The 26,967-nt window shown below is 73.3% G+C and overlaps 1 protein-coding gene across 1 annotated transcript in view; it reads left to right on the forward strand.

Moving 5' to 3' along the window:
* Positions 1-26,962, forward strand: part of MEGF6 (multiple EGF like domains 6) — a gene marked incomplete at its 3' end in the record, with an annotated part of 54,964 nt that extends 28,002 nt beyond the window's left edge. The window contains 15 exon segments of the mRNA XM_036441590.2: positions 12,151-12,273; positions 17,085-17,210; positions 17,333-17,455; positions 17,829-17,951; positions 18,272-18,409; positions 19,666-19,785; positions 21,337-21,459; positions 21,697-21,811; positions 21,813-21,859; positions 22,252-22,383; positions 22,739-22,867; positions 23,677-23,805; positions 24,343-24,477; positions 24,817-24,951; positions 26,877-26,962. Of these exon segments, the coding sequence (XP_036297483.1) occupies positions 12,151-12,273; positions 17,085-17,210; positions 17,333-17,455; positions 17,829-17,951; positions 18,272-18,409; positions 19,666-19,785; positions 21,337-21,459; positions 21,697-21,811; positions 21,813-21,859; positions 22,252-22,383; positions 22,739-22,867; positions 23,677-23,805; positions 24,343-24,477; positions 24,817-24,951; positions 26,877-26,962 (1,784 nt within the window).
* Positions 26,963-26,967: the final 5 nt, after the last annotated feature.

A 26,967-nucleotide genomic window follows, 5' to 3' on the forward strand; every position in this document is an offset into this window, starting at 1 on the left:
CCCACCACCCGCCCCTCTCCGGAGGCTGCAGTGGGTGTTTGCTCAGACGGGTGGGCTGGTGCCCAGGGAGGATGGCACGGACCAACAGTGGCAGACGGACCCCGGGCCCAGCCCAGCCGGCGTGTGACCATCTCTGCCTGGTGCCCGGGGCCCGGGGCCCAGGGGGAGGCGCTGAGCCGTGTGGCAGCCTCCACGCCAGGCAGCTGGGAGGTCCCGTGGGCCGGGGCCCGCCCCCTGGCGGCCTGCCCCCCTGGCTGCTCCCTGAGCGGCTGGAACGGCAGACAGCTTCTGGGTGCCTCGCCCCGGGCCTGGCCTCTGTGCTGCCCCCAGTCTGGCCGCGCAGGAAGCCCTGGGCGCTGACCCTGGACGGGCTGCCTCCGCTGGCCTTGTGACTCGCTAGGAATTCCCAGAAAACCCCGCTGTTGGCCGTGGCTGCCGGGCTGAAGTTAGCATTCCAGCGGTCCCGAGGGGATTCCGCCTCAGCCGTTCCCGTGGGCCCCGGCCGCCCCTGCCCCCTGACTGCCTGGGTCTCCCGGGGTCCCTCCTGCGGAGGACAGCCTGTCCGGCCACCGCGAAGCCTCAGGGCCTGGGCGTGGGCCCGGGGCGCCAGGCAGGGCTGCTCCGGAGTGGCCAGGACAGTGCCCTCCCGTGGCTGCGCCCGTGGCGGTGCCTGGTCAGCACGGCCCCTCCTGTGCCCGTCACATGGCACGTGCGTGCGGTGGAGTGGCCGCTCGTCCGGGTGCCGGAGGGACTGGCAGGTGCCAGTTTACAGGTGGGTGTCCCCCTCGGGGGCCTGCCTGGAGGGTGGGGCTTGCCTGCCTCCTCTGGGCCAGGGGGGTCAATGGCGAGGGGTCCGAGGCCCTGGCGTGGCCGTGGCTGGGAGATCCCGCGCGCTCACGGCTCCTCCGCAGACGTGGATGAATGTGCCGTCGGCCACGGGGGCCACGAGGGCCGGCGCCCTCCTCTGGGGCGGCTGAGGCGGGCCCGCCCGGCCACGCCCTGCCCCACGGCCACAGCTTACCCTTAGGCTCCTCCGAGGGGTCCTGGGTGATGCCCAGCCCCGTATCCAGCTCCGTGCCCAGCCGTGCCATGGCTGGTAGGCTGTCAGCACAACCGAGAACAGACAGGAAGTTCTTGAGGGGAGAGGGGAGAAAGGAGGAGAGAGTGGGGGGCTGAGGTGGGATATCTGCTCACCCCTTCGCCTGCCTGGCCCTGCCTGGCCGTGGGCTCGGGCGGCGGATCGGGCATCTGCTTCCGCTCAGGGTCAGACAGTGGCTGCCGCCCCTCCCAGCGCTCCCTTCCCGCCATGAGCACTGGCCAGCCGGGGGCCAGCTGGGCGCCGTCTGTCCAGTCTGCCGGAGGTCGGGGCAGGGGACGGCCTGCTGGGCGGGTCTAGGCGGGTGTGGGGCTGCACAGGGAGGCCTCTGACCCCTTGTTCACCCAGGACCTGGGAGCCTGTGCTTCTGGGGGTGCAGGAGCGGGGCTGGGTGAGGGGAAGGGGGACAGGAGCAGGGCTGGGTGAGGGGAGGGGGGACAGGAGCAGGGCTGGGTGAGGGGAGGGGGCGCAGGAGCAGGGCTGGGTGAGGGGAGGGTGCAGGAGCCAGAGCTGGGTGAGGGGAGGGTGCAGGAGCAGGGCTGGGTGAGGGGGCGCAGGAGCAGGGCTGGGTGAAGGGGGGCAGGAGCCAGGGCTGGGTGAGGGGAGGGGGCAGGAGGCAGGGCTGGGTGAGGGAAGGGGGGCAGGAGCAGGGCTGGGTGAGGGGAGGGGGCAGGAGCAGGGCTGGGTGAGGGGAGGGGGCAGGAGCAGGGCTGGGTGAGGGGAGGGGGCAGGAGCAGGGCTGGGTGAGGGGAGGGGGCAGGAGCAGGGCTGGGTGAGGGGAGGGGGCAGGAGCAGGGCTGGGTGAGGGGAGGGGGCAGGAGCAGGGCTGGGTGAGGGGAGGGGGCAGGAGCAGGGCTGGGTGAGGGGTGGGGGCAGGAGCAGGGCTGGGTGAGGGGAGGGGGCAGGGCTGGGAGAGCATTACCCGCCGAGCGATGGCCTCACTGTGATCCCTCTGTGAGCTGCGCCCGTTGGGGTGGCAGAGCCCTCAGGCCTGTACCCTGCCTGCAGGGCTCGCTGAGGGCAGGGGAGTGGGCGGGTGTGTGTGGGGGAGGAGAACCCCTCCCTAGACCCCGTGTAAGGAGGGGCCCCGGCTGCCAGCCCCCGGCTGCCAGCAGTGTCCTCTAAGGTCGGGAATGGACCAGGGTCCGAGGCCAGGCCAGGCCCGGGGCTGGCTCCCTGGGAGTGTCCGATGCCCCTCACCCAGACCCGGGTGCCCACGGCCCACGGCGCCCGGGCCCACGGCGCCCACTCCACGGACAGGACAGCCCGCGGCTCAGCCCCTCCTCCGGGCTGGGCTCTGACAACGCAGGTGCTGTGGTTGTCTGTCCCCCTGCAAGCCGGCCTCCCTGAAACGGGGGGCGCGGGGGCGGCCACTGGCCACGTGCGAGCAGAGCCGACGGGGAACCAGGGTGTCATGGGGAAGCCGCTCCGCTGGCCACCCGGCCACACGGGCACACGGGCGGGTGAGCGCAGAGCCCGCAGGGCTGGTGCAGGGGCCGGGCCAGAGGGCGCCCTGGCCCTCACTCCGGAGTGTGGCCAGGCTGTGGACTGTGTATGTGCATGCACGCACGTGTGCATGTGCGTGTGAGCGTGTGTATGTGTGAGCGCGTTTGTATGTGTGAGCATATGTGTATGTGTGAGTATGTGAGAGCGTGTGTGTATGTGTGAGTGTGTGTGAGAGCATGTGTGTGCACCTGTGTGAGGTGTTCTGGGAGACCCTCCTGGAGCAGGAGCCGTGCACTTGCTCACCAGAGCGGCAGTGCTGCCTGGGAGTGGCGTGTCCCAGGCAAGGCTGCTGCTCCCGTGGGCATGGCTGTGGGGCCAGTGCTGCTCCCGTGGGCGTGGCTGGGGGGCCAGTGCTGCTCCCGTGGGCGTGGCTGTGGGGGACGTGGCTGTGGGGCCAGTGCTGCTCCCAAGGGCGTGGCTGGGGGCCAGTGCTGCTCCCGTGGGCGTGGCTGTGTGGCCAGTGCTGCTCCCGTGGGCGTGGCTGTGGGGCCAGTGCTGCTCCCGTGGGCGTGGCTGTGGGGGCCGTGGCTGTGGGGCCAGTGCTGCTCCCGTGGGCGTGGCTGTGGGGGCCGTGGCTGTGGGGCCAGGCGCCCCGGCCTCCGGCAGGTTTTCTCCTGAGACTCAGAGGTGGGCCGGGGGAAGCGGGGTCCAGGGCAGAGCTCTCCGTCCGTGTGACACCTGCTCCCGGCGGGCGGGTCTGCTGCCCTGGCCGGCGCCGCCCTCCCGGTTCAGGTGCGGCTCAGCGCCCGGCCGCCGCCTGCGGGGGAGGGGGGCATGCCGACGACACGGGTCCAGGCGCGTCTCGGTCTGGGAAAGGGGCCCGGGGCTGTCAGGCTCCTCACACGCCGCCTGGCTGGACCAGGGTCCCCTGGGGCAGCAGGAATGTGGGAGCGATAAGCCTGACCGGTGGGGAGGCCTGGCTGACCGGGGCCAGCTGTGCTGCCCGGGGCTGGCCGGGGCTGCGAGGGGGGCGGGGGGGCTGGGGCCCTCGGTGGCGCCGCCTCCTCCGGCTGAGGCTCCCCGTGGCTGGCCTTTGGGGAAAAGCCCCCGCCTTGTACCCCCGGGCCAGGCCCTCTGCTGGCTGCCCCCCCCCCCCCAGTCCTCAGGCAGGATGGGGGCAGACGGATGAGGCGTCTGTGTCAGGGCGCCCTTCATTCCCGCCACCCCCCCCCCCTGCCCCCCGTTGGAGTCGCTGAGAGGGGAGCGGGGAGCCTCCTTCCCTGGCTCGGCCGAGTCCGGGCCCTGGTGACCGGATGCTGGCAGGTGCCTTCCTGGTGGAGGCCAAGGCGGGAACAGTGACAGCGCAGTGAGCCAACCCCCTCTCCCCCGCACAGAGAGATCAGGGGCCCCAGCCCAGGCGCTGGGCAGGCCCCCCGAGGGGCCCCCCAGACGGGCAGCCTTCAGGCAGGCGCCTAAACCAGAGCTTCGGGCGAAGGTGTGGACGGCGCTGAGGACAGAGGCACAGGGCCGCTCCCATCCCGGAGCCCGGCCCCTGACGTCTGTGTCTCCTGGCTGCGTCTTCTCTGTCCCTCCCCCCTTTCCTGCCACACCCCTGGGCCCGGCTCCTCTCCAGGCACCCTGAGAAGTGGGTCTGGCTGGGCCTGCACCCCACCCTCTCCCCCTTCCCTGCTCCCAGCTACGCTGGTGTGGACTCCTGACCGCACCCAGCTCAGCCAACCCCAGACTCTGCTCCCCGAGGTCTCAGGATGGCAGTGGGGTGGGGAGGGTCGGGGAGGGTGGGGAGGGTGGGGAGAGGGGTGGGGTGGGGGTGGGCAGAACGCAGAGGGAGAGCTGTCTTGGCTGTGGGCTAGGACAGGAGAGGCCTGTCGTAAGAGAACCCACGGGGTTCGAGGGGCAGTGCTGTTGTGTTCCAGCTGGGGCATCGGGCCTCAGTTGGTGACTTTCACGGGGACGGCAGTGTCCCCCCGCTCAGGCGGTGAGAGGCGGCCTGGGGGCCTGCAGGCGGACGATGACCCTCTCAGCCCGCTGCAGGCGTGGGCTCCGTGGAGGGGGCGTAAGTGCTGCCCCTGTGACCGTGTCCTGCAGTCAGGCTCGGCCCCAGTGGGGAGAGGGCAGGAGGGTGATGGGCCCAGCAGGCCGGGGATGGCTGGGAGCAGGTCTGGCTGTGCCTGGGGCCCATGGCTCGTTCCTCCTGACCGTTGGGTGCCTGCGTGGGCAGAAGTCCCCGTGGCACTCAGCCCTCCGTGGCCTGTCCTGCCTCTGCATTGGGCGCCCCGGCCTCGTCCTCTGCCGAGCAGGTCTCTGCTCCCTTCCCTTCTCTTTCCTGAGGCCATCAGCTCCCGCCCCGAGCCTTCACCCTCCCTCCTGATGTGTGAGCCCGGGCCCGGTGCCCCTGAGGCCCTGCTGCCTGGCGCTCCGGTGAGAGCCAGGTCTTCACAGCCGTGTCCGTGGCAGGAGCCGTGCCCATGGGGGCCATGTTGTGGTGGTTGGTGTGTCCATGGCGGGGACTGTGTCTGTGGGGGGACATGTTGTGATGTGTCTGGTGGGTGGCGTGTCCATGGCGGGGACCGCGTCAGCGTCCTGGGCCCAGGCGCTCCCAGCTGGGTGGCCTCGCTGTCTGTGTGGCTACGAGAGTCCGGGCAGCAGAGCCCGGCGGGGGCTCGTCATGCGCTCACACACGTGCACGCGTGTTCGGAGGCCTCCAGGCTCCGGGTCTGGCTCTCAGCGCCCCGGCAGACACCAGGGCGTGGGTGTCCGCATGGGGCTGGGCCCGATGCCCCCGGGGAGGAGCGTGGGGATGCCGGCTGCCCCCCCGCCAGGCCCCCGGGGCCGTGTGCGTCAGGGGGCTCCCCGTTTCCGCCCGGCCCAGCCAAGGGCGGCGGCGGCAGCTGGGCTGTCAGGAACGACCTGGTTTTGATTTCCTGCCTCTGCTCGGTGGGGCCGAGCGGTAATGGCTTTACCAGGAGCTGAGGGAGCGGCGGGAGGTCTGGCTGGCGCTCGGTCCAGAACTGAGTGCGGGGCGGGGGCCCTGGGACGGGCTGGGGCCCCTGGAGCCACCTGCGTGGTCTCCGTGGAGACAGGTGGGCCGGTGGGACCCGCACCCAGGTGGACCCCTGCTCCGGGCTGGCTCTGTGTCGGGGGGACACGGCCAGGCGGGCACGTGGCACCGGCACCCATGGTGAGGACTCTGGGCTGGGAGGTGACAAGCTGAGCCTCCGTCCGGCTCCTTCGTGGCCCCGCACTCCGGGCGGTCTGTCCTGCGTACAGCCTGCCCCCGAGGCTCCCCGGAGGCACCACTCTGCTCTCTCGGCCTTCAAGGCCCACCAGCCTGCCCCAGGCCCGGCACGTGACCCTCGGCTTCGGCGAGCGGAGAGGGTCCTGGGCCGCACTGTCACAGGGGACGTGCCGGTGAGCACCGGGGACAGAGGCCACGGGGTGGCCCCGAGTCCCGGTTCCTGGCCCCTGTGGCCCGGGACATGGCGTTCTGCCCCTGAGCTCCCTGCCGGGGGCTGCGCCCGCGCTCAGGGAGGCATGGCATGGGGCGGGGGGCATGGGCCTCGCCCAGCTGGGCCCTGGCGGGAGGCGTGGTCCGGCCGGAGGAGGGAGCCTGGGCCGGTGCTGACACAGACATTCCATGTTCCCCATCGGGAAGGCATTTCCCAAACCGGGGTGCGCGGCCGCAGCGAGGGGGGCCGCGGGGGTGGGCACCGTCTGGGCTCCCCTGGCGTTCCGTACCTGCCAGCTGCGGACGTTCCGTACCGTTCCCTCACGCCCTGCCTGTGTGCCAGAGCCTCCCCCTGCATGTTAACCCTGCACTGGGCGAGGAGACCACTGCCCCCAGAACCTGCCCAGCGCAGAGCGGGCACCCAGGTGGCTGCTGAGTGGCGGGCGCGGGTGTGTGTGGGGAAGTGTAGAAAGACGGGCCGGGTGTGGGGGCACAGGGGCGGCGGCGGCTGGTCTGGGGGCTCCTGGCGGGGTGCTTTGTGGGGAGGTGGCCTCTGAGCTGGCGCTCGGGGGCTGTGGAAGCCGGGGCTCCCCAGGGCCAGGCCCCCAGAAGCCGGAGGAGCCAACATCGGACCAGACTTTCCAGAAACCCTCTGCCCAGGTCCCGCTCGGACTCAGCAAGGGCCCCTCAGCGGGTTCTGGGGGGCAATCCAGGGGTGATTCGGACCCAAGGACCGTGGGCAGCCGCACACAGTTTCTTCACAGCACCCCCTCCTGCAGGTTTCCTGCCCCTCCACTCACACCCCCTGGGCACCCCCGGGTGCCACAGGGAGACCCCGGGTGCCAGGGGGAGACCCCCGGTGCCAGGGGGAGACCCCGGGTGCCACGGGGAGACCCCGGGTGCCAGGGGGAGACCCCGGGTGCCACGGGGAGACCCCGGGTGCCAGGGGGAGACCCCGGGTGCCACGGGGAGACCCCGGGTGCCACGGGGAGACCCCGGGTGCCAGAGGGAGATTCCAGGTGTCACAGGGAGACCCGGGTGGGCATTCCTGGGCGAAGGGGTGCTGCCTGCTGCGTTCTGTCCCCCGGGACCCGCTGGAGGGCCCTCGCTGAGCCCCTGGCCCGGGTGGGATGCCCGAGGGCTCTCGGGCTCTCGAGGACTTCCTTCCAGGACAGGAAGGATGGCGCTTCCTGTGCCCAGACTTGTCGGGCACTTGGCAAGTCTGGCTGCGCAGCAGGCGCCGCCCCTGAGCCTGTACTGCTTTCCTATTGGCCGAGCTCCTCCTCCCGGGGCCCCCTGGGCACGAGGCAGGGGCACACCTGGTCCCATTCTCTTTTCCGTCACCTGTGTCCCAAGGCGTCAGGACCCGACCCCCGCTGATCTAACGCCCCCCCCCCCCCCGCCGTACAGATGAGGAAACTGAGGCTCCGCGGGGCCCTGGGACATGTGTGTGCCCCCAGACTGGGCCTGCTTGTCTGCCCGGCACTGAGGACACGGGCCCTGAGCGGCCCTCCTGCGCCCCGGAAGGCCTGGGAGGGAGGGACCCTGCTCCGGCTGGATGGGAGCTGGAGTCCAGGTCGATACCAGGGGTGGTGGCAGAGTGCGGCCAGCGGGCCTGTGTCCAGCAGCTTCTAAGGCAGCAGGCCTGGGGGGGGGGGCGGGGGGGGCACCAGCGGTCCCCCTTCCCCCCAGGCTGCACAGGGTTTGGGGCTGAGACCAGGGCCATCCGGGATGCCCAGCGGCTGTGGCTCTGGTGACCCAGGGGAGGGTCATTTTGGACAGAGTGTGGGCCTAGGCCGGTGCCCTTGGGTACATGGGGACCAGGGGTCTGGGATTAGAGGCGTGTCAGGGGCTTTCCCAGGGGTGAGGGGTGGGGCGAGGGCTGGTCCCTGCCAGGCAGGCCTTCCTTGGTCTGGGAGGGTGTGGCCAGACTCTGCCAAGCTCCCTCGGGCACAGCCCTGAGCCTGTGGGTGGGGCCCTGGCTTGGGGGTACAGGCATCTTCACCCCAGGATTTCCGCTTGGGTGGGTGTGGCCCCGAAGGGCCTGCTGCTCCCAGCCCCGCCCCCAACCTGTCGGAACAGAGCCCGTGGCCCCTGGGGGAGCCGGGCTCTGCAGGGGCGGCCTCTACTCCCGCCTCTCCCCTTGTTGGCGCGGGAACGTGCGTCTGTGTCTGTCTGCGCCCCTCGGCAGGGTTCTGTGTCTCGCGTGCATGCTTGCACGCGTGGGCCTGCGTGCACACGTGTCTGAGTGTCTGCCGGCCCTGGGTGCCTGTGCGGGACTCTGCAGAGGAATGTTGGGGCGGCCGCCTGGGGGACCCGCTGCGGTGGGGGCGGGGGCGGGGCGGGGCGGAGCCGGGCGGCCCCTCAGTGCCTGGGATTTGGCCTTTACCTGTGGGGGGCTGGAGGGTGGGGAGTGGGGCGGGGTGGGTGGGGGTGGGGTGGAGGGAAAGCTGAGAACTTAAAAGGCGAGGGGCGGGGAGGCTGGGCGGAGCGGCTCCTGGTGGCGGCAGTGGAGCCGGAGGCGCGGCTGGCTGCCGGGAGCGGGGAGCGGGGAGCGGGACGGGAGCGGAGCGGGGAGCCGCCATGGGGGTGTCTCTGGCCGCGCTCTGGTGCCTCGGGGTTCTGGGGGGCCTGGCGCGCGTGGCGGGCACGCACTACCGCTACTTCTGGAGGGGCTGCTACCCGTGCCACCCGGGCCAGGCCGGCCAGCCCCTGGGCGCGGGGGACCGGAGACCAGGTGGGTGCCAGGGTCTGCGCGGGGCGGTGGGATGGGGCAGGAGGTGGCGGGGGGTGGGCGGTGGAGTGCTCTGTTGCTCTTTTTGAAGTTTGGGGGTGCTGACAGCCCCAGGGCAGGGGGCGGGCCGGGCAGCTCGTGCCCAGTCCTCGGACATTCCTGCCCTCCTGGGCCTGCTGCTGACCGTGGGGTGGCCGCCCCGCTAGAGGGAGGACATCCCCCGCCTTTGCGAGGGGCCCCGCCAGCAGCTTTGGGGTTCATCCAGACGCAGGCTCAGCAGAGAGGCCCGGGCGGGGAGCGGGATCTCCCGTCCAGGGTCCTCGGAGCGAGGTCCCCTGAGGAGGTGGCAGATGCTGCCCCTTCCTGACCCCCTTCCCCCAATCCAGTGAGCTGCAGGGTCCGCTGAGAGGACAGCAGCCCAGGGGAAGTGGGGGCACCCTGCCCTCTCCCCGAAGCTCAGGTCTGGTCCCCAGCAGCCAGCCTCCCTGCAGGGAGCTCCTGGGAGCTGGGCGCCAGGGGTGGGGGTGGGTGGGGTGGGCTCCTAGTGAGCCCTCACCTGACACTCCCCCCCCCCCCCTCCCAGGGCAGCGGGCCCTCCAGGTCCCAGGGCCGCTCTGCGCAGTGCACGTGGCTGCCTTGGAGACATGCCCTGCTCCTCTGTCCCCGGGCCAGTCCCTGCCTCCATGCCAGAGGGCACAGACCCCCCCCCCCCCCCCCCCGCTGCGAGCTCTCCTGGGGGACACGGGGGCGGGGAGGGCGGCGGCTCTGTCTCCTGGAGGTGTGGACGAGGCCAGAGCTGTCACTCCGCCCCTCTGTCACGCTGTCACACCCAGGGTGGCCCGGGTGCCGGGAGCCTGCAGCCTGCAGGGGGGGCGGGCTGGGCCGGGGGAGTTTGTGAGGGGAAGGTGCGTCACTCTCGGGGTGAGGCCTGTGGTGAGCTGGGGGAGCAGGACTTGCTGGCACTGACGGGCTCTGTCCCTGAGGCCCGGGGCTCCGGCACGGGCTTGGTTTGTGGTCTCTGCCGGGGCCGCCGGTTCGACCTTGGCCGTGGGCTCCTGGGCGGGAGCTGGTGATGGGGGGCGGCTGGTAGAGACCCTACAGGCCCCCCACGACCTCAGGATGGGCTCCCCGAGGCCCCGGCTCTCCTACCCCAGCTCTGCAGGCACACGGGGCCGAGGGCTCCCCGGGGACCAGCCTGCCGGAGTGATGTCACCGCTCCAGTGTGTGTGGCATGTCCGGGGCTGCCAGAGTCTGTCACGGCTGTCAGTGAGGGCGGCCAGGACCGCGGCCGTTCCCGCAGCGCTGAGTCCGTTGGTCCCTACAGCTGCCCGTGGACTGGCCTGCCGCCGGCGGCCAGGGGCTCCCCCGGGCACGCCGAGGCTTCAGGGCCCGGCGTGGCCGCGGGGCCGGGGCTGGAGGGCGAGGCAGGTCTCCGGCTGCGGGCAGTGCCGCTTTGGGCAGGCAGGGCCGGAGTGGGGTTGGGCTAGAGGCGGCGGGGGTGCACATGTTCCCTCCCTGCAGCAGGCGCAGGGGAGCCGGCCCTGCGGGCGGCAGGTGTGACCAGAGGGAGGCTGGCTCTCAGGGCGCAGGCCTGAGCCTGTCCCCCCTCTTCTGGCCAGACTGCCTGTCACTGTCCTTGCGGCCGTGGGGCTGCTGGGTCGGCCTGAGGGGCCCCTGTGCCCTGGACGCCGGTGCAGCTGCCCGTCGACGTGGCCCAGGCAGGCCCGGCCCCGGCCAGGTGTGTGCGGGCCTCAGGGCTGTCTGCTCTGGGACGGGTGCCCTGCCACCTGGGCCGGCCTCTCCTTGGCCGAGCGGCTGGAGGGAGCCTGGGGGGGGACAGGGGGGGAAATGAGGCCGCCAGCATCCCCACCGCCTGCTTCCCCAGCACTGCCTCAGGGGGCACATTGGGCACATCGGTGTCCTGTCCCGGCTCCACCTGCCTGCCACCCCCAGACAGCACACAAGGCACCCCTTCCCCCAAAGCTCTCCCACACCCGGTGCTGCCCGCCGCCCTGCCCCGCAGCCTGGGTCACCCCTCTGCCCGCTGCCCCAGAAGACTTCCCCTCGGAGCCCTAGGCCTGAGACCTCCCACCGCACCCCCTCCCTCTGCGCCCCGAGCCTCTTCCGGGCTCTCTGGGGGCCGCTCACTTCTGCCTCTGAGCTCCTTCCTGCGCGTCCCCCCGGCTTCGTCCGAGGACGCCCGGCCCCCTGGGTGCCCTGCCACCTGGCGGAGAGGCTGGGCCGCACCTGCCCTCCCTCTGAGGCCTGGGAGGGGCCGGGCCTCCCCAGAGTGGACCTGGCTGTGCCCGGAGCAGAGGGCCTGAGCCCCGGCAGAGACCTGGGTTCTGCCTGTCTGTCGGTTCTGGAGTGCCAGGCGTGTTCTTAGCGTGTGGGCCGGTGGCAGGTCCATGTGTTGGGAAGCATAGCCTGGGGGGGGGGCTCCGGGACGGCAGGGGGACCCTTCCCCCGTGTCACCTCCGCCCCCGCCCCAGGTCTGCTTCGGTGGCTGAGGGGGGATGGGGAGAGGGTCAGGGGGGGGGGGAGGGGTGGCGTGCCCCGGGTGGCGTGGAGGGCGTGGGCACCGACTCAGTGGGTCATCGGGCAGAATTGGGGAACCTCGCTCTGGGAGCGTGTTGTCTGCCCCCGAGTTTCCCCGCAGCGAGGACTTGCCCCAAACCCCTCTTCCTCTGATGGAGCCACACGGCCCCCGGGCCTCCCCGGCGAGGCCGGCCGGCGGTCAGGGCCTCGTGTCCCGGGCGGGGTGCCTGCTGGTGGGTGCTCGGCTGGCAGACGCATCGACGGATGTCCCCTGGACGGCGCCTCCTGGCAGCCCTCCCAGACTGCTCCGGCCTGAGGGGCAGCTGCCGTGCTCCAGGCTCCGCTGCTCCCTGTCCTCCGAGCAGAAGCCTGTTCCTCCCGCCCGCTGGGTCCGGGGGCCGGTGGTCCCTCCTGGCTCAGCCCCACACCTGGAGCGGTGCCGCCTGTGCCACCTCCGTCCTCTGTCCGGCTGCCCTGAGGCCCCGGGGCAGGAGCCGGCTTGGGGGCGGCGAGAGGCGAGGGCCGCCGCGCCCCCACACCTCTGCATTCCCGCAGAGAGGGGGGCCCTCGTGAGGGGCAGCCCGGGCCCCCAGTCCCGGGAGGGCCTCTCCACCTGCCGCTCCCTCTTCAGCCCCTGCCTGGGCCCAACCTCTGCTCTCGTGTTCCCGCTGACCCTGCAGGTCGGGGTCCTGCGCCCCCGGCCAGGCGTGGGGGTCAGGCCCCCCTCTCTCCTCTCTGCCTGGCCAGGCCGGTGAGGGGCTCGGGGCCTGGGCCTGGGGTGTCCTCAGTGAGGGGTGAGCCTGCCCGGGCCAGCGCAGAGAGGGGGCAGCCGGGCGGGTGCTGGCTGTTCACCCTCACCCTTGTGCCCAGATGTGGATGAGTGCCAGCTGCACAACGGCGGCTGCCACCACCGGTGTGTGAACACGCCCGGCTCCTACCTGTGCGAGTGCAAGCCCGGCTTCCGGCTCCACGTGGACGGCAGGACCTGCCTGGGTAAGCGCCCCGGGCCCCGCGCCTCCTCCCAGCCTGGCCCCCCCGGGCCCCGCGCCCTCCCCCCAATCTGGCCGCGCCGGTCCCCCCCATGCTGGGTGCGCCCAGGTCCAGGCCAGGTCCCGCTCCTGGGCTGAGAGGCAGATGGGGCCCGGCTCAGGGTCAGGGCCGTTATGGGGCCCCGTCCAGCGGCTTGGGGGGCCGAGGGCCCCCACTCCCAGGAGAGCCGAGGCTCAGGCAGGCGAGAAGAGAGGTCCCCAGGCCCAGCATGACCTGGGGCCTCTGACCGGTCGCAGCCACGCTGAAGCCACCATGGCCGTCAGTGGGGACCAAGGCTGGCCGTGCTGCCCCAGGAAGGCCGTGGGAGGCTGGTCGGGAAGCCGGAACTGGGGGTGGGGGTGGGGGGCAGGGAGGCCACGTACGCTCTGCGGGCTGGGCTTCCAGGGCCCCAAGTGCCCGGGGGTGCGCTGTCGTGGGCGGAGGTACTGTGCAGTGGGACCCTGACCCCGTGCCTCGGGGGGCTCCGGCCATGGGGAACAGCCCTGTGGGGAATGGGCCCGGTGGAGGTGGCTGGCCCCAGACGGTGGCCCCTGCCAGTTCAGGGAGAAGGGGTGTAGGGGAGGGAGCACTAGGGAGAGAAGGGGTGAAGGGGAGGGAGCACCAGGCACCCGCTGAGGTGGAGGGTGAGGGGCTGGAGGCCAGGAGGCTGGTGTTGAGCTATCAGGGCCCTCCTCTGCTCTCCCCTTCCCCCTCCCCCTCCCCCTCCCGCTGGCTCTGGACACAGGTGCCGGGGGCACAGGGCCGAGCCCTCCCTGCCGGCTACTGTCTGTGAGGCCCCGAGGGGGCAGGGCGTGAGGTGCCCCCTCTTTCCACCCCGGAGGCCGTGAGGGCCAGGGGGCTCCGGGCCGCTCCCTGCCCGCCTGGCTGCCGTATGGTAGGCAGCCGGCCAGCCCCGGGGGGGCCCCCAGCGCACTCACATGTCCGGGCTGCCGCTGGGAGTGCGGCCGCTGCCCGTGAGTCTGCCTGGGCGGAAAGTGGAACCAGATGCAGGAATGCTGTGGTGTGTGGCGCGCAGACACAGCCAGGGGCAGCCCAGCTCTGCCCGCGGCGGGCGGGCGGGCGGGCGGGAGGGCTCCGGAGCCGGGCCACGCACTCTTTGTCTGGCCCGGGTCTCCCCGATGTCCATCCCACGCCCCACAGGCAGGTTCTGCTTGGAGGAGGGGCCCGTGGGGGCTGGGCCCGGTGGACACCCCCCCCCCGCCCCTCCCGGCTTGGCTCCCCCATGAGGGGCCTGGTCTGAGACACACCTCCCACCCCCTCGTCTCCCCGCCTCGCTGATGGGGCCTCCAGGAGACACTGGGGGGGACAGGCCAGCAGCCTGCACAGGGAGGTGCCCTTTGGGGCCTCTGAGTGTGGATGGGGCAGCAGGGACCTGCTGGCAGGCGTGCGGTGTGGCATGGGGCCGGTGCCGCCCTGAGCGTGGCCCTGGGACGTGGCTCCAGGGGCTGTGCACACGCCTGTCAGGGAATTGTGTCCTGGGTAGTGCCGGGGCCCTGTCCGCTGGGGGCACGGGCAGGACGCATGGGGCTGAACAGGGAGGGACCCTGAGCTGGCGGGGGCGGGGGCGGTTCGGGGCGGGCAGAGCCCAGGTGAGTCTCTCCTCGGGCCCAGCTGCAGCCACCCTCCTGGTCCTGCCATCTGGGCCCTGCTCCCAGCAGGCGGATGGCCGCCGACCACACATATGACCACACATGTGACCACACGTGGGATGAGGCCTGGGGTCCGGAAGTCCAGCCAGGCCCAGGGCAGTAATTACCGAACCCCAGGAAGCCAGGTCCCGAGACAGCCAGCTGGTGGAGGCTGCCGCAGGGCGCAGCCAGCGCTGGCAGGCTCTCCCCCAGCCAGCCCGCCTCACCCAGCTTCCTGCTGGCCAGCTCGGGCTGGTCTTGTGCCAGGCCTGGGGGCCAGGGCCTTTGCCAGCGGAGCCAGTCACAGCCCCCACCTGCCCCTTCCTCCACGGCACTCTGGTGCGCCTGCCCCTGGGCTCCAGCCTGAATCCGTGCCCAGATTCGGGGGCTGCCACCTGCACGCACCCCACGCTGGGAGAGCCGCTGGCAGAGGCAGAGTGGGCCCCACCTGGTAGGACACGTGCTTTCTAGACGCCCGGTTTTCTGCTCGGGCGAGGTCTGTTCCCTTGTGGATGGATCGCCAGGCCTCACACCAGAGGCTCTGAGTAGGGCGGCCCCTGCTGGCAGAGGGCAGGGCTGTAGCCCAGCTCTAGTAGAACCTGCAGCCCCCTGGCTGAAGCCCCCCTCCTGGGATGTGCACGCCCGGGGTGAGGGTGTATCAGTCAGCGCAGGCGGCCGTAACAAACACCACAGACTGTGGGGTCTAAGCAGTAGACGCTAACCTCTCATCGCTCCGGAGGCTGGAAGTTCCAGGCCCGGGTCAGTCCTGGTAGAGAGCCCGCCTGCTTCCCGGCTGCCCCTCTGGCCATGTCCTCAGACGGCAGAGAAGGGGACACACGGAGAGAGCTCGTGTGTCTTTTTATGAGGACCCAAGTCCTATGGGGTCAGGGCCCTGCCCTTATGACCCCATTTCACCTCAGTTGCCTCCATGAAAGGCCTACCTCCCAATACAGTCCCATTGGGGAGTGGGTTTTAGGGGGGCATATGCATCCGTCCTATTAGGGGTGATGGAGCCCCCTGGCCTTCCATCTTTGTTTTTTCTTTTCATATATATATATATATTTTAGAGGGGAAGGGAGGGAGAGGGGAAGAGAGAGAGGGAGAGAGAGAGGGAGAGAGAGAGGGAGAGAGAGAGGGAGAGAGATACATGGATCAGTTGCATCCTGTATGTATCCTGACCAGGACTGAACCCGCAACCAGGGTGTGTGCCCGACCAGGAATCAAACCAGTGACCTTTCAGTGCCTGGAACAGCGCTCAACCGACAGAGCCACACTGGCCGGGGCCCCTCCCCTCTTCTGATGAGCTCTCAGCTTTGCTTCAGGCCTGAGTGTTTTTTGTTTTTTTTTAAACATGTCTATTGATTTCAGAGAGAGGGGGAGAGGGAGAGACGGAAACATCCATGGTGAGAGCGAACCATGTGACACGCCCATACCGGGATCAAGCCTGCTGCCCAGGCCTGCGCCCTGGCCGGGAACCGAGCCGTGACCCCCTGGGTCACATGTTGGCGCTGGACAGCTGAGCCACCGCAGCAGCAGCTCTGGTTAGGAAAGGCAATGTGCCCGCTCAGCCCCCGGGGCCTGGCTCAGGCTGTGCCCGTGGCGCTGGGCTGGGCTGCCTCCTGGCGCAGCCCTGGAGCGTTAAGAGCGGGTGCAGCAGGGGGGGCTCGGTGGGCTCAGGGGGTGTGAGGGTACAGGGACCTGGACCCCCTTCACCTGTGCCCACCTCCTGCGATTCCTCCCCTGAGGGCCCTGGTGGGCTCAGTGCCAACTGCTCTGGGCCCGTTTGGGGTGCTCTGCGGTCTGGAGGGCCTCCCCCAGCTCTGCCCGCCCCACCCCCTCGGGCTCCCAGCCCGTCTGTGAGCCGTCCGCTGCCAGTGAAGCGCCATGGTTCCCATTAGGCATTCTGGCGTTGGGCGGGCAGAGCCAGCGCGGGCAGCTCAGGCCATGCTCGGAAACCTCAGGAGGGGGCGCCTGCGCGGAGCTGTCGCGGGGGGGTCAGGCGGGTCCTGGGAGTCGGGGCAGAGTCGGGGCAGGCCAGCTAGGATCGGGGGACAGAGCTGTTTTTGCCGCCCCCCCCCCCACTCGCCCTCCTCTGCACTGGGCTGGCTTGGTCCTAGGGACCCCCAGTGGCAGGTCTGAGTGTGGGTGTGGCTGGTGGTGGGAGGGACCTTGCTGGCTGCTGGCAGGCGGCGTGGCTGGGGCCCCGCTGAGCGCGCTCCGTTGCAGCCGCACTGCACGCTCCCGGCCTCGGGGCTCTGCCCCCGCCGTGCCAGGCCGTGCTCCTGGCTCCCAGACTCGCAGGGGCGTCTCGGGCGAAGCCCTGGCCCCGCAGCCCCAAGTCTGCTCCGGGCCCCGCCGCCGGGACACAGGCCCCGCATGCCTGTGGTTTTGCTCTGGGGTTCTGGGCCAACGCCTTCCCCTCCACAAGGCCACACCGGAGGCTCCACGGAGCTGCCAGAGGCCTGTGCCACCCTGGGCACCAGCCTCGCTCAGCACCTCCCCCCGGCCCGGCCCGGCCCGGCCCGGCCCCCCAGTACCCAGCACCCCTCAGTCCCCTGGCCCCGCCCAGCCTCTCCCTGTAGGCTCCTCACGGAGGCCTGGACCAAGGCTGTCCCAGGGCTGGGACTGGGGTCCTCCCCAGTGCCGTGCCCACAGCCGCTGGAGGGGTGGGGGCTGTGTGAGCTCAGGTTTTGTGTGGGGCCTGGTCCGAGGAGGGCAGGAGGTGCCCTGGTCCGTCAGGAACCAGGGGCCAGGCCTGTGGGCCACGGCGGCTGCCCACGGCCACCCCACGCCTGCCTCCCTGCCCCAAGGACCAAGATGGTGGAATGTCGGGGCCTCCACCACCCCTGCTGGCCTGCTCTGCCTCTGAACCCCGGACACCCTGCTGCCAGCGGGTGCTGGGGGCCCCTGGCTTCCCCTCAGAGGCCTGTCCTGCAGCCGGTGGGTCAGAGCACCCCGGGGACAGCCTGTGCCCGCAGCCCTGCGTGGGGGCCGGAGCAGGGTGCCCGGGAGCCCCCACCTCTGGGATGGAGGTGGGGGGAGGGGCTCAGAGTGGCCCTGGGGCCGGGCCCCTCCTCCCGGGCCCCTCCGGCTCCCCGTCCGGCTGACGCGGCTCTCCGCCCCCAGCCATCCACTCCTGCGCCGTGGGCAACGGCGGCTGCCAGCACGACTGCGTGCAGCTCACGGCCGCGCAGCACCGCTGCCGGTGCCGGCCCGACTTCCAGCTGCAGGAGGACGGCAAGCGCTGCGCCCGTGAGTGCCGCCCGGAGGGAGGGACCGGCAGGGAGGGCGGTCCTGGCGGGAGCCCGCGCCCTGGGGTGCCCGCTCCCACCGAGTCTCTCCCCTCTGCTCTGTCCCTCTGGCCGCGGCCGCAGGCAGGAACCCGTGTGCCGACCGGAACGGCGGCTGCATGCACACGTGCCAGGCGCTCCGGGGCCTCGCCCACTGCGAGTGCCACGCCGGCTACCGGCTGGCAGCCGACCGCAAGGCCTGCGAAGGTGAGGCGCCCTCCCAGGGCCAGCCCCGCCGAGGGCCGCTGAGGAGGGCCCCCCGGGGCCTGCCCGGCTGCATCCGCTGCCCTGGCTGTGGGCGCAGGGCTGGCCTGGGGTGGCACTGGCAGAGCCGGCGGTGGAGGGGGGGACTCCGGGAGGCAGAGGGTCCGCCGTGCCCCTGCCCGGGGAGCTGGTGATAAAAGTGGGTGCTCAGAGGGCCAGCCGGGCCTGGAGCCAGAGTGAAGTTCAGGAGCGGGCATGGGGCCCTCCTGGCACAGGGGCCTGAGCCCTGCCCGTAGGGGTCTGCCACACCAAGGCGCCGCCCCTGCATGTCTCTCCGGGGCCAGCACCAGAGCCCTCCCCGTCTCCTCCCACCCAGACGTGGACGAGTGTGCCACGGGGCTGGCCCAGTGCGCCCACGGCTGTCTCAACACGCGAGGGTCCTTTAAGTGCGTGTGCCATGCAGGCTACGAGTTGGGGGCGGACGCTCGGCAGTGCTACCGTGAGTGACGGGGTGTGGGGGTGTGTGTGGGCACCGGGTGGGAGGCGGCGGCAGCAGTAGCTTTGTCCAAGCTCCCCCGTCAGGGACAGTGCTGGGCGTGGGGGTGGGGGTGGGAGTGGGTCCTAGGAGGACGGGGGTGGATATGGGCCCTGGAAGGACAGGGGTGGGTCGGGGAGGGCAGGCTAATCAGGAGGCGGCAGTGCCAGAGCCCAGCCTGCCCGCTGCCTGCCGCCTGCCTCCAGCAGAGGCCTGGGGCTGGCTGGGTCGGGCTGACCGGCAGGGGGGTCGCTCAGGCGCTGTCCCGCCCCGGGGGTCCGCAGGGATCGAGATGGAGATCGTGAACAGCTGCGAGGCCGGCAACGGCGGCTGCTCCCACGGCTGCAGCCACAGCAGCGCCGGCCCCCTGTGCACCTGCCCCCTCGGCTTCGAGCTGCACGAGGACGGCAAGACCTGCATCGGTGCGACCCCCTCCAAGGCCGCGCCCCAAACCCTGACACCCCGTCCCCCCGTCACACCCACCGCTCCTCCAAGGCCGCCCCCTGACACCCCGCCCCCTGTCCTCAACCCCCCCCCCCCCGTCCCCCGTCACACCCACCGCTCCTCCGAGGCCGCCCCCTGACACCCTCCCCCGTCCTCACCCCCCTTATCCCCCTGTCACACCCACCGCTCCTCCGAGGCCGCCCCCTGACACCCTCCCCCGTCCCGCCCCCCCCCCGTCCCCCCCGTCACACCCACCGCTCCTCCGAGGCCGCCCCCTGACACCCTCCCCCGTCCTCACCCTCCCCGTCCCCCTGTCACACCCACCGCTCCTCCGAGGCTGCCCCCTGACACCCCGGCCCCCCCCCCCCCCCCCGTCCTCACCCTCCCCATCCCCCTGTCACACCCACCGCTCCTCCAAGGCCGCCCCCTGACACCCGCCCCCTGTCCTCAACTTCCCCCCCCGTCCCCCCGTCATACCCACCCCTCCTCCGAGGCCGCCCCCTGACACCCTCCCCCGTCCTCACACCCCCCCCCCCCCGTCCCCCCGTCACACCCACCCCTCCTCTGAGGCCGCCCCCTGACACCCCGCCCCCCGTACTCACTGCCCCCATCCCCCGTCATACCCACCCCTCCTCCGAGGCTGCCCCCTGAGGCCCCGTCCCCCCCCCCCCCGTCCTCACCCCACCCCCGTCCCCCCGTCCCCCCGTCCCCCCGTCACACCCACCGCTCCTCCGAGGCCGCCCCCTGACACCCCGCCCCCCGTCCTCACCCCCCCCCAACCGTCCCCCGTCACACCCACCCCTCCTCTGAGGCCGCCCCCTGCCACCCCGCCCCTCCGTCCTCACCGCCCCCCCCTGTCCCCCATCACACCCACCGCTCCTCCGAGGCCGCCCCCTGACACCCTCCCCCGTCCCCCCCCCTGTCCCCCCGTCACACCCACCCCTCCTCCGAGGCTGCCCCCTGACACCCCGCCCCTCCGTCCTCACCGCCCCCGCCCCCCCCCTTCCCCAGGTCACACCCACCGCTCCTCCGCCCAGGTTGGGGGGAGGGGGCAGCGTCCGGTGGGCTCCTCCAGACCCAGTGGACCTGGTCACTGCGGGGTGAGGGTCCCCAGGCCCCAGCCCGGCCCACAGCAGCGGGTGGCCCTGCGGCCATGACGTCTGTCCTGGGGTGTGCACGCACGGATGGGGGAGGGTGCCCATGGGGGTGCCAGCGGGCTCCCGTGTGCCCGCAGACGTGGACGACTGTGCGGACGCGCCGTGCTGCCAGCAGGTCTGCACCAACAGCCCCGGCGGCTACGAGTGCAGCTGCGACGCCGGCTACCGGCTCAGCCCCGACGGCTGCGGGTGTGAGGGTGAGCGGGTGCGAGGGCGAGGGCGAGGGCGAGGGGGGCGAGGGCGAGGGCGAGGGGGGCGAGGGGGGCGAGGGCGAGGGCGAGGGAGAGGGGGGCGAGGGCGAGGGGGGCGAGGGCGAGGGAGAGGGGGGCGAGGGCGAGGGCGAGGGGTGCGAGGGCGAGGGGGGCGAGGGCGAGGGCGAGGGGGGGAGGGCGAGGGGGGCGAGGGCGAGGGGGGCGAGGGGGAGGGGGAGGGGGGCGAGGGGGGCGAGGGCGAGGGGGGCGAGGGCGAGGGGGAGGGGGGCGAGGGGGGTGAGGGCGAGGGGGGCGAGGGGCGAGGGCGAGGGGGGCGAGGGGGGCGAGGGCGAGGGGGGCGAGGGCAAGGGGGGGGGCGAGGGGGGCGAGGGCGAGGGCGGCGAGGGCGAGGGGGGCGAGGGCGAGGGGGGCGAGGGGTGCGAGGGCGAGGGGTGCGAGGGCGAGGGCGAGGGGGGGAGGGCGAGGGGGGCGAGGGCGAGGGGGGCGAGGGCGAGGGGGGCGAGGGCGAGGGGGGCGAGGGGTGCGAGGGCGAGGGGTGCGAGGGCGAGGGCGAGGGGGGGGAGGGGGCGAGGGGGGCGAGGGCGAGGGGGGCGAGGGCGGCGAGGGGGTTGAGGGGGCTTAGGGGGGCGAGGGGGGCGAGAGCGAGGGGGGCGAGGGCGAGGGGGGCGAGGGCGAGGGCGAGGGCGAGGGGGGAGGGGCGAGGGGGGCGAGGGGGGCGAGGGCGAGGGGGGCGAGGGCGAGGGGGGCGAGGGCGAGGGGGCGAGGGGGGCGAGGGCGAGGGGGGCGAGGGCGAGGGGGGCGAGGGGGGCGAGGGGGGGCGAGGGCGGGGGGGCGAGGGGGGCGAGGGGGGCGAGGGCGAGGGGGGCGAGGGGGGCGAGGGGGGGCGAGGGCGAGGGCGAGGGGGGCGAGGGCGAGCGGGGGTGAGGGTGGGCGGGGGCGAGGGGGCGTGAGGGTGAGCGGGGGTGAGGGTGAGCGGGGGTGAGGGTGGGCGGGGGCGAGGGGGGCGAGGGCGAGGGGGCGAGGGGGGCGAGGGGGGCGAGGGCGAGGGGGGCGAGGGGGGCGAGGGGGGCGAGGGCGAGGGGGCGAGGGGGGCGAGGGGGCGAGGGGGGCGAGGGGGGCGAGGGGGGCGAGGGCGAGGGCGAGGGGGGCGAGGGCGAGCGGGGGTGAGGGTGGGCGGGGGCGAGGGGGCGTGAGGGTGAGCGGGGGTGAGGGTGAGCGGGGGCGAGGGGGGCGGGGGCGGGGGGGCGAGGGGGGCTGAGGGTGGGCGGGGGCGAGGGGGCGTGAGGGTGAGCGGGGGGTGAGGGGTGAGCGGGGGGTGAGGGTGGGCGGGGGGCGGAGGGGGGGCGAGGGCGGGGCGGGCGCCAGGGCGGGGCGGGCACGAGGGCGTGCGGGTGAGCAGGGGTGAGGGTGAGCGGGGCATCCGCCATCTCTGAGCCTGGGAAGGGGGGGGGGGGAGATGCTGTGCCTCGGGCTCGGGCCAGCCGGCAGGGTGGGCGGGGGCCTCCGAGGCCAGCGGCCGGTGCGGTGTGCCCACAGACGTGGACGAGTGTGCGTCCGGCCTCGGCGGCTGCGAGCACCACTGCACCAACCTGGCCGGCTCCTTCCAGTGCTCCTGCGCGCCCGGCTTCCGGCTGGAGGAGGACCGCCGAGGCTGCTCCCGTGGGTCCCCGTGAGGCCGTGGGGAGGGCACAGAGCCAGCATTCCTGCGTCCGGGAGGGTCCGGGCCGGCGGGGGTCCGGCCCTCAGGGGGAGCCTCCTGTGTCCCGAGAAGGAGGGTCAGGAGAGCAGCGGGAGGGGAGCGGGGCAGTGCTGTGGGCCGGGCGGCTCGGCAGGAGCTGCTCTGGTCCCGGGAGCGGCCCCAGGACGGGGTGGCGGCTCAGGCCTCTGTGTCCACAGCCCTGGAGACGCCGGAGGGGGACCCGGCCGGCCGGCTGCCGTTCGCGCGGCCGCTGCCCCACGTGGTGCTGGGGGACGGGCTGCCCCCCCTCTTCCAGGAGGACGACGAGGGGGGCCGAGGAGGCGGAGGCCCGGGGCGCGCTGTCCCTGGAGGAGAAGTTTGGTGAGCGGCGCCGGCTTCGGGCCGTCTCCGGAGGCGGCAGGGCCCCGAGGCCGCTCTGACCCGGGTGTGAGGGAGGGACCCTGGTCACGGCCTGAGACCGCGGCTCAGGTGCGGCCACCTCTGGGGCTGGCACAGCGTGTTGTTGCTCTGAGCCTGGACCAGACGGGCCCCCAGTTCCCGCGGAGGGCCCCCCGCAGGCCTGTGTCTTCTCCCCTCTCCCCCTCCCCTCTTCTCTCCCCCCTCCCCCTCCCCCCTCCTCCGTCTCCCCTCCCCCTCCCCCTCCGCCTCCCCCTCCCACCTCGCCCCGGGGCTTCCATGTGCGGCCCTGGGCCCCTCCGAGCCCCGGGCCCTGGCACGGTGGTCTGAGGCCGTGCCCGCGCCCTCTGCCGCAGTCTGCCTGGATGGCGCCTTCGGCCCCGACTGCAGCCTGACCTGCGCGGACTGCGGGAACGGAGGGGCCTGCCTGCCGGGCCTGGACGGCTGCGACTGCCCCGCGGGCTGGACCGGGCTCGTCTGCAATGAGAGTGAGGCCGCGCGGGGGGCCACGGCGTGGGGGGGTGGGGGGCAGCGGAGGGGCGGGCCGGGCTGGCAGCCCGTCCGGTGTGCTCCTTCCTGGGCCGGCTCCACGCTGCCGCCTCTCGCATCCACGCACTCGTTAGCTCCCTGCCTACTGACCACCGCCCCCACGGTGGGCGGGGCCCCAGGACAAGGAAGCCTGGGGGGGTCCTGCCTTGTCCGTGGATGCCGGCTTCCGAGGGACGGCACGTGGCCCCCGGCCGGGGGCCGCTGCCCGGCGTGTGGGCGTCAGGACGCCCCTCAGGGCCGCGGTGTCCCTGGGGGCCCTGGGCCCGCGGTGGCCTGACCGCGCCCGCCCCGCAGCCTGCCCTGCCGACACCTTCGGGAAGAACTGCAGCTCCACCTGCGGCTGCCGGAACGGCGGGACCTGCCACCCCGCGACCGGGGCCTGCCGCTGCCCGCCCGGCGTCGGCGGCGCCCACTGCGAGGACGGTGCGTGCGCCCGCGGGCGCTGGGGGCCGGGGGGGTGGGGAGGCACCTCTCGGCCCCGCCCGGCTCTCCCGTCGCCTTCCTCCTGGGGAGAGGGCATGGCACAGAGGCCGCCGCTGAGGGCAGCTGGCTTCCCTGTGGCTAAGAACCGGGCCGGGCCACAGCCGCGGAGGAGCCGGAGGAGCCGGAGAGGAGGGCTTGGGAAGGTCCCTGGGGAAGGAGCTCCGTGCCTGGGGCATGCGGCAGAGTGAGGGCGGTGGGCCTGGCGGCATCACCCCCCGGGGCCGCCCGGGGCCGCTCCGAGGGCGTTCGGGGGGGACGGAGCGTCCGCGGGGATCCCCCCAGGCCGGTCGCGTCCTCTCAGCGCCTCCTGCCAGAAGACTTCCTCCTCAGCGCGGGGCTGGTGCCCAGGTGGCCGTCCCTGGCAGCGTGCAGGGCCCGGCCCCCGTGGCCTTCTCAGGCCTCGCCCCCTGCCTCTCCCCCGCCCCCTGTCCCGGGCTGCTGGGGAGACCAGGATGAGGCTTAGTGTGGCCACCGGTGTGGGAGCAGCTGCTTACCTCTGGCCCCAGCGCCGTCCCGGCCGCAGACCCAGGAGGGACAGGCCAGCCAGGGCGGCGGCCACGCCCTGGCTCCTGTGCTGCCGCCCCTCTGGTGCCTCACTCAGCCCGGGTCCGCCCTGCCGGGGTGCAGGGTCCTCCGGGTGCTGGGGCCCGCAGCCCTCTGACTGCCCTGGTGTGGGCGCTGGGCCCTCCCTCGGGCGCCTCCTGGGACGTGGGGACCCTCGAGGGGGCGCTCACAGCCCCGCTCCGCAGGCTGCCCGCGGGGCTTCTACGGCAAGCACTGCCGGAGGAAGTGCCACTGCCCCAACCGCGGCCCCTGCCACCGGCTCTACGGGGCCTGCCTCTGCGACCCAGGGCTGTACGGCCGCTTCTGCCACCTGGGTGAGTCCTGTCCCGGCCCGGGTCCGAGGGGGGGCTGCGGGGTGAGTCCCTGTCCCGCCGCGAGAGTCCGAGGGGGGCTGTGGCGCCTTCCCACCCGCAGAGGAGGCCCCGGGAGCTCAGGAGCCCCCTGGGGTGTGAGGTCACCCAGGTCGTTAGGGTGTCGTCATTGGTGGGCCCGCAGCTCAGGCGGGGGTGCAGGCCTCCCTCAGCAGCTCCTGGGTGCAGCTCCTCCTGGCTCTGGGGTTCCCTGGGGCACAGAGTCCGGGCCCCGGGGGGCTGCAGACCCCGGGGGGGGGGCAGCGGGGGCTGCGGGAGGCGGGGGGATGGCGGCTCGGTCCCGGCAGCTCTGGGGAGCGCTCTGTGACAGGGCTGTTCAGCGGGGAGGGCACAGGACCCCAGAGCTTCCCCTGGGAAGTGGGGTGACGCTGGCAAACCCCGAACTTCCCTGAGACCTGGTCGCTGTGCTGGGGAGAAGCCTGCGGCTCTGGGCGGGCCCGGGGCCGGGATGGGGGCAGAGGCCCGTGTGTCTGTGTGCAGCCTGCCCGCCGGGGGCCTTTGGGCCCGGCTGCTCGGAGCAGTGCCGGTGCGAGCAGCCGAACACGCGGGCCTGCGACCGGAGGGACGGCAGCTGCTCCTGCAAGCCCGGCTTCCGCGGAGAGCGGTGCCAGCTCGGTGCGGGGCCGGCCCGGGGCGGGTGCTCCTGGAGGCGGGGGTGCTCCTGGGGGTGGGGGTGGGGGGCGGGGTGCTCCTGGGGCGGGTGCTCCTGGAGGCGGGGGTGGGGGGCGGGGTGCTCCTGGGGCTGGGGTGCTCCTGGAGGCGGGGGTGGGGGTGGGGTGCTCCTGGGGGTAGGGTGCTCCTGGGGGTGGGGGTGGGGGGTGGGGTGCTCCTGGGGGTAGGGTGCTCCTGGGGGTGGGTGTGGGGTGCCTGGAGGGTGGGGGTGGGGGTTGGGGGTAGGGGTGGGGTGCTCCTGTGGCCGCTGAACCCCACAGCCCCCTCTCCTCCACCCCTCAGCGTGCGAACCCGGCTTCTTCGGGCCAGGGTGCCAGCAGGTGTGCGCCTGCCCCCCTGGCTCGGCCTGTGACCCTGTCAGCGGTGCGTGCGGGCGGCAGTGTCCGGCCGGCCTCCGGGGGCAGCGCTGTGACCAAGGTGAGCTGGGCCCTGGCACCGGGGTCTGGGGGGGCGGGGGGTTGGGCACACCTGGCCGGCACCAAGCGGCCACCCCCCCGGGGCGCCTGCGAAGGTGGAAGCTGCTGGGCAGGGCCTGGGCCGCGGCTGGGGAAGGGGCTGGGGCTGCCCAGGACCCCGCCCAGAGAGGGCGATGCTGTGCCTGTCCACCCCTTCCCTCTCTCTCCGTCCCCCTGCCTCCCCTCCCCCCGGTAACTGAATGGGTCTGAGCTGAGGTTGGGGTGCAGGACTCCTCCCCGGTGGCCCAGACAGGCAGCTGCTCCCGGGTGGGTCCCGGAGCTGAGCCTGGGCGGGCGGCGGGGGCGTGGTGTGGGCATGGGTGTGGGCATGGGCACGGGCAGGATGGACGCCCTCCTGTGGGCACTGAGACGGAGGCCTGGGCCCTGTCAGTGGGCACAGGGCGGCGGGCGAGGCGGGAGGCCTGGACCCTTGCCGGCCACCGTAGGTGATGGCGGGGCCGCAGTGTGAGTGTCGGGGCTGCTGGGCCGATGGTGACGGTCACTGGCAGGCAGTGCCCTCCCTGGGCCCAGGGCACTCCATGTCCATGCCCAGTGCCCGCGGACATGGGGGGTCAGGATCTGGGGTCTGGGTGTGGGCGGTGTGGCCGTGGCAGGGGCAGCTGGCCTGAGCTCCCCCCTGCCGGCCTGCCCCTCAGTCAGAGTTGCCCCCAGCTTCCGTCTCTCCGGGGAATGAGGAGGAGCCGGGGTCCAGCGTTCCCTCTGCACCCAGGCCGGTCCCTCCCCTGGGGGGGTCCCCGGACGCCGTGGTGACCCCGCCCAGGGCTCCGGGTCCCCTTGGGAGCAGGGCATGGGGGAGCCCCAGGACCCCTCCCCAGCCCCACCCTGTCTCGGAAGCACCACACAGACAGCCACTCGTGTCCTGTGACTCCTCTCCACCCACCCCACGCACACACGGGCACACGCACATGCACACGCACACGCACACATGCAGCTCGCACCCCGCAACCATGCCTCCACTCCGGCCCCGCCCGCTCCGGCGCTGTCTGCGGGGCCCGGGGGGCCCACCCCCAGCCTCCCCGCGGGGTCTTCCTCTCTCCCGTCTTCCTGCCCCAGGATGAGCAGCAGACACCACGGCCTCCCGCGGCTGCTGGTCTGGAAAGTATCCGGAGCCAAACGCGCGTCTGCCCCCAATTAGCGGGGGGAGGTCCCGGGCCGCGGGGCCACGTCACTGCTCCGTGGGCCGCCCCGCGGCACCTGTGTGTGTGTGTGTGTGTGTGCGTGTGTGTGTGCATGCATGTGCGGGCTCACCAGCCGTGCCTGTGCCCGCGGTGGGATGTGAGGGGGTCCCCAGAGGCTGGTCCTTGTGACGAGGCTCCCTGGGGGGTGTCCTCTGTCCCAGAGCCCCATCAGGCCCTGGAAGGCCCCAGGCCTGGGCGCCCCCCCCCCCCCCACCCGCCATCTCCCCTCCGTGTCCCAGCTCCGCTCGCCTGCTGTCAGCCCCCGTGGGGCCTTGTGCTCAGTGGTCTGGTTCTGGGGGTGTGGGGTGTGGGGTGCACAGGGCTCGGCAGAGTCCTCACGGGGTGGGTGTTGATCAAGGCGCCCACTCTCTTCCCTGAGGCCTGCGCCCAGCACCCTCTCCTCCCCGGTGGGAGGGACTCTGAGAGCCGGGCTTGGGGTCCGGGGACCCAGGGGCTGGAGGGAGGGCAGAGCCAGCCTGCCCCCTGCTCCTGGACCCCCTGTCTACCCCCCGGCAGCCCCGCCCCCGCCCTGCAGTGGGCCCTCTGGCGGCACCCCCTCACTGCTCCAGGTCCCTGTCCCCTGCCCTCCTGGGCCACCCGGGGCCCCACTGGGCCAGGGCGGGGCTGAGGGCGGGCCGAGGGGAGACGGCGGATCGCGTGGGGGTCGCTGAGGCCTTTCCCCCCGCAGACTGCCCGGCAGGGACGTTCGGCGTGAACTGCTCAGGGTCCTGCTCCTGCGGGGGGGCCCCCTGTGACCGGGCCACCGGGCAGTGCCTGTG

The sequence above is a fragment of the Pipistrellus kuhlii genome, unplaced genomic scaffold (assembly GCF_014108245.1).
Source record: "Pipistrellus kuhlii isolate mPipKuh1 unplaced genomic scaffold, mPipKuh1.p scaffold_m20_p_174, whole genome shotgun sequence".
NCBI classification, from domain to species: Eukaryota; Metazoa; Chordata; class Mammalia; order Chiroptera; family Vespertilionidae; genus Pipistrellus; species Pipistrellus kuhlii.